Source organism: Acanthisitta chloris, unplaced genomic scaffold, assembly GCF_000695815.1.
Source record: "Acanthisitta chloris isolate BGI_N310 unplaced genomic scaffold, ASM69581v1 scaffold10134, whole genome shotgun sequence".
In the NCBI taxonomy this organism is placed as follows: Eukaryota; Metazoa; Chordata; class Aves; order Passeriformes; family Acanthisittidae; genus Acanthisitta; species Acanthisitta chloris.
In genome coordinates, this window is record NW_008668766.1 from 1108 (window position 1) to 6882 (window position 5775).

The following is a 5775-nucleotide window of genomic DNA, read 5'->3' on the forward strand; positions in this document are numbered from 1 at the left end:
GGTCAGTCAGGTTTCTCTCAGGACCAACTGAACAGCAATGTCACCCACACCTTTTGCTCTGTTCTCGAACTGAAACAGCTGCTCAAGTAACATTCCTGGCTGAGGCCTTAAAAAAGGGATTTAAAGCAAAGTAAATGCTTTTGTCTAGGCTGCCACTGTACAGCAGAATAAGGAAGGGAAGGCAAAGGCACACTTACGGGACCGACATGATTTTACTTGCTTGCTTAATAACAGCTTGGTGTCTTCTTTCCATCTAAAGGCTCCTCTATTCAAAGAAATGATTACCTGGCTTGATACCACGCTTGCTTCTCTCAGTGCCTGCTGGTTTGTTGTTTGTGAAGATGTGATTTGCCCTTGGAGTTGAGGACTGGGGACAAGCTGCTGCTGAGAGATGGCCCCTGACCTCTGCTGCAGCTGTTGTGGGTCCAGCTGCTGAGTATTGCTAAAGCTCAGGGACACTGTCGGCTGCTGTAAGAACATCTGGAAAAGAAGAGGGGAGGGTTTATTGACATAGCTCAGCTGTCTTGAGTAATGGAGGTGATGGAATGAAATCCAAAGATACATTCTAAAACGAAACAACCACAATTCTGGATTCACTGTGCAGTTGGAAATCAGCTATCTTTCCTGCATCAACAGTTCTGCTGCCTCTAGTTTCTTGGTTCTTATGAAATGTGTCCTGAGGGTACAGGTCCTCTCTTCATGGGGCAGGCACAGCCCTCACAACAGCAGTTCCCAGTGCATTCACTGTGTTCTGGGGCATCCTGACCAAAGAGAAGAGAGTAACTCCATGTCTTTTCAGTCCTTTTATTTCTCCTTTCAACACAAATCCGCCTGCCTTTCAGACAGGGCTGCTTTTGAATTTGTCTCTGGAAATTCAACACCTTGCACCCAGCTGAGTTGTTGAAGGTTTTTAATGAGGCCACAGCCAGGCCAGAGCTCTCCGTGCTGAATGGCCCTGTCCTTATCACAGGGACGCTGTGTAAACAGACAGTCGCTGTCATTTATCTGATTTCCCATCAGGTAACTGTCACCCTGTGTTCTCCCTCACTGTGCTATGCATTTGACTTGTGCAAAAGAGCTCACAGCTCCTCTGTTAGCATGTCTGTAAAGGATGTCCTCTCTATTCTTGCCTTACAAGATGAGGTTTTCTACTTTGAAAGTTACAGGACTTGGGAATTTTTTGCTTTTCTAGGGGCTATTTCTTTTATTACAGCTGCAAAGAGGAAAAAGTAATCTTTTAAAACTATGCATTATTAATGCTACAAGCTCTCTTTGCAGCATTTCAAACCTAGCCTCCTGCCACCAAGGACTGTACGGAGATACTCATCCCACGCAGCTGAAGTCATTTTTGGATCTGATTCTGATTCCATGCCACTGCTACTTGCATGGAACTTCATTAATTTAAGTGTAGCTACTTAGGGTTTAAATGAAATCAGAATCACAATTATTCTCTTCATTATTCATCCATCAGTCTCATGCCTGGCAGTACGTCTGAGGTACACATGGTAATTAGTACACCTTTCTGCAGCTTATTGCTATATTAACAATTCCCTAAACTATCATGTCCCCTTTATTTTTTCTTGGAAAAAGCCCATACCTTTCTCCAAAGACCCAGCACAATGCCTTGCTTTTCTTCGTGTAAGCATGGGTTGATCCATCTTGTTTGTACTTATTTACCCAGCTTTTAAAAAACAGTTTTTATTTAAATATGCTAAATTTTTAATGAATTTCTGCGTGCCAAGATTTTATTCAGGAAATAAAAGGTACAGACAAAGCTTACATTAATCAGCTGGGAGAGGGGGGCAATTAAGGAAAAGCAACAGATTGTTTCAGGTGCTGTAGGCTAGCCACATCTCAGAGATGTCTGATAGAAATAAATGGGTCAAGTGACAGAGCTGGGGCTGCTTGCAGCAGGTCTGAAACTAGCTCCGAGTGTTTTCTTTTAAAAACACTGCTCACCGAGTTTGGAGCCATTACATATCAGAAAGACAGATGGTCTCACAACTTCTGCCAAGTAAATAGGCCTTATTATGAATAAATCAAAGACAGAAATAATGAAAATTCATTTCCTTTTTTGTCTTCTGTATATAGAATCATAGAATTTCAGGGGTTGGAATGGACCTTAGGGATTATCTAGACCCAAACTCCCCTGCCCTGGGCAGGGACACCTCCCACCAGAGCAGGTTGCTCAAGGCTCATCCAACCTGGCTGTGAACACTGCCAGGGTTGGGGCAGCCACAGCCTCCCTGGGCAACCTGGGACAGTGTCTCACCACCCTCACAGGGAAACACTTTTTCCTAATATCTAATCTAAATTTCCCTCTTTCAATTTGTACCCATTGCCCCTTGTCCTGTCCCTGCAGCTCCTAACACAGATCCCTCTGCAACTTCCCTGGAGCCCCTTCAGCTCCTGGAAGGTGCTCTGAGGTCTCCACACAACCTTCTCTTCTCCAGGCTGAACAGTCCCAACTCCCTCAGCCTGTCCTCACAGGGGAGATGCTGCAATCCTCTGATCAACTTCGTGGCCTCCTCTGGACATGTTTAGTAAATGAATTCACTTGATTACCAATGGAACTGGTTGCCATTGATACAAAAATGTGATATAAAACGTCTGATATAAAATTCAGAACTGGTAAAGCAAGTAGTGCATTTCAAAAGTGTGATGGGGAGTGTGAGCCCACTGGTACTGGCCAGATCACTGCAAATTAAGACCTTTAGGAGGATTAGCTTAGTGTCCTCCCTCTACATGCTGCACAGCACTAGAGACACAGTAAGTTCATCCAATGCCAAGTCAACATCTCTTCAGGTGAATGTCAGGTAGGGTGTGAATGTGCAGCAAACTACTTGCTTAGCAGGGACCTCCCTGTGTGCCTCACTGCCAGATGAAGGCCAAGGCGTTTATCCTCGAAAGAAAACAGAGTAACCTACTTTGCAATTACCAGGGTGTGCCACTGGGTAGGAATGTGCAGTGAACGGTTGGCAGCTAACGCCCTATAAATTTAGAACCAAGTCTATCCCAGTAAACCAATTTCATCTGTTCATGTGTTGTACCCTGAGAGGGCTCTGAGTGTTTCAGACCTAAGGACCCTCTGTTGCCATTAGTGGCCAAAGCAGCATTATTACTGTCTGAACATAAATGACCTGCAAAAAACAAGCTGAGAGCAGGAAGCAATGGTGCCATTTAACCTGTGTCCCTGCAGAACTGGAAGACTGAAGATGCCTTATGAAAACAGGAGTTGGCCTGTGAGAGGACTGAAGCATGGAATTTCCACCTGCTAGTTAAACCTGAAAGCAAGAATATGCTTCATTTATACAAAACTTAATGGTGGTTTTTCATTATGTGCCTCTTTCAGGATAGCCCTGCCTGAATTCCCTTGAAACACTGAAATATGGCAGCTTTAAATAACAACATAAACCTCCTAATAAAAAACGAAATCTTTCCCAGTCTGAGCAAATCCAAGTCGATAAATTAGCAGCCTCCTAACTGTACTGCTGCTAATGACATGTCTCGTTGGTGATTTTGTGGACCGCGAGGTCAGTGAAGCATCTTACAAACATTTTTTAATTGGGCAGATTGTTAACACACACAGCAAAGCAGGGAGAGAGGGGAGGTACCCTCTGACACTGCTGCCCCCTCACTGCAAGATAGAGGGGCCCTACAGCTAATGGCTGAATCACACTGTCAAGACATCATGAGGAAAACATCTCTTTGACTCTACCTGTCTTTTAGATAATCAGGAGATTACAGCTTTTGGGCTCATCATTACAGGCATCAAGACTCTTTCTTTATGTAACATGTCAGGATGAGAAGCAGAGCACTGGGAAGCTGAGATTCCCAGGCTTCCAAGGGAGCCTGGTTTGCAAATGATGGGTGGTGGTGGATGGTCTTGAATGTAGTTCCTGCAGGCTGGTCAGGCTCAGCCCTTCTGCCTTCCTCCCCATCTGAAAATCATTAGCTAGACTGTTCAAATCTGGAGCAGGCACAGCATCCTTCAGACTTCTGAGGTTACTCTTGCTGCTCTTGTCCTTCATACTTTCGTTTGCCAGGAAAAGCAGTAACAGGGATTTAATGGGGTTTTGAACACTTTTCTTTGGGGCCTGCAACCCTCCTGATAGTTTCATCTTTCACTGCACAAGGCTCTTGGCAATAGTTTCCAAGGCAGACTACTGTGCTCAACATCTCTCCATTTGGGAGAGCATTTCTTGGTGGACCTGCTGTACTGCAGTTCTGAGGATCTCTGAAGGAAATGGAAATCGAGCTTAATTCTCCACAGAACTACCTGTACACTTCTGTGTGGAAGGGAATGAACCAGTGGGGGTGATATGCTAATAAATCAGCTAATGAGGGAAAAGCAGGGAACACTTCTCCCTTTTCAGACAACCTGCAGCACTTCCCCATGCTTACACCTCTTCTGTGCAGAGCCTTAAAGAGACCAGAAATGTGCTTGAGAGTAATACTCACCTGTTTGGTACTCTGCTTTGTAGCTCTGATAATAGACACAGATCAATGTCTGCAGACATCCAGCTCCCTGAATGATGAAATCTGTGCAGCAAAGCACGTGGTTGGATTTCTGATTTAACAGTTTACTCCTTGCTGCTTGTGAGTCGTGAAAGAGCTGCATGCAAAAGTCTGAGGCTTTCTTTTAAATTGCCCCTAGCCAAGCAAGACAAAACCAATTCCTGGTCTCAATCTATCCCTGCAACAGCACAGTAATTTCTTTGTGTGGTTTTATTTTTTAACCTAGAGAAAGTGAGAGAAGAAAAAGGCCCTGGCCAGGAGTCAGTGTGACTGCTCAAATGTCATTGCCTTTGGTGATTGCTCTGGGGAGACCAAAAGGCACCCAACATACAGAGGGTGACCCTCCCCATCCTGCATTGCCCCTCCAGGGCAGATATGCAGCCCCTGCATTGCCAAGCTGCCCTCTAATCTCCCTGCATCTCAGTTCTGCATCTGCAGTAAGCTGGGAAATGGTCAGTCCTGACATCAGAGAACTTGTAATGGTCTGAAAATGGTTGGTCCAAACTGATACAGTGTTCATGGGAGAGGGAATCACCCCAATGGTATAACTCAGAGCTACAAATTGGTATGGGGTGGGCAGTACAGAACTACACATGATTTACCCACTGGGCCTCCTCTTCTCTCTGCTTGAGCTCTCCCTGAGCATATCTAAGAATCTGTCCATGGTCTTTGGGTTGCTAAATGCACCCTAGTGCATACAGGAGACAGCTTTCCAGAAATAAAATCTGTTTCCTGCACATAAAAATGTGCTCTGATCTTCTATTTTTTCCTGAATTATGAAAAAAAAAAAGGCTGACTATTGAAGGCCTCACCAGGGGAGAGTAATGGTTGTCACCCAATTAAACAGAGAGGATGTGAGAATATCACGTCTCCTGATATTCAAATAACAATAATAGCTTTCAGACATAGGACATGGTTCTGAACTGAAGGGCAGCTAATTGCAGAGAGACTTTCCCATTAATCAAAGTCAGTGGAGAACCAATAGAAGAAAGGCACTGAAGCTAAACCTGGTCTGCCTCCAATGCTCATGTGGCACCAGGAACAAAGAGCAGTGGGTTTGGGCCCCACTGTGGCTGTGCTGTCTCACTGCAGTGCACAGGCAGCAATTTAGGTGGCACAGTTTCTAATTTGGCTTCACTGATCCCTTAAATGCCTAAACATACAATCCCAATTTGTTTTAGTATGTGAAACTGTGTTTCACAGTTGCTGCTGACGGGTGAATCTGTTTCTGTGTGGAAGTTGCAAGCAAAATTCCTG

General features: G+C 44.7%; 1 protein-coding gene across 1 annotated transcript in view; it reads right to left on the reverse strand.

The window, feature by feature from the left end:
- Positions 1-285: 285 nt before the first annotated feature.
- LOC103800681 (neuronal PAS domain-containing protein 2) overlaps positions 286-5775 on the reverse strand; it is a gene marked incomplete at both ends in the record, with an annotated part of 21410 nt that continues 15920 nt past the window's right edge. The window contains one exon of the mRNA XM_009073066.1: positions 286-480. Within this exon, the coding sequence (XP_009071314.1) occupies positions 286-480 (195 nt within the window). The remainder of the gene's footprint in view (positions 481-5775) is intronic.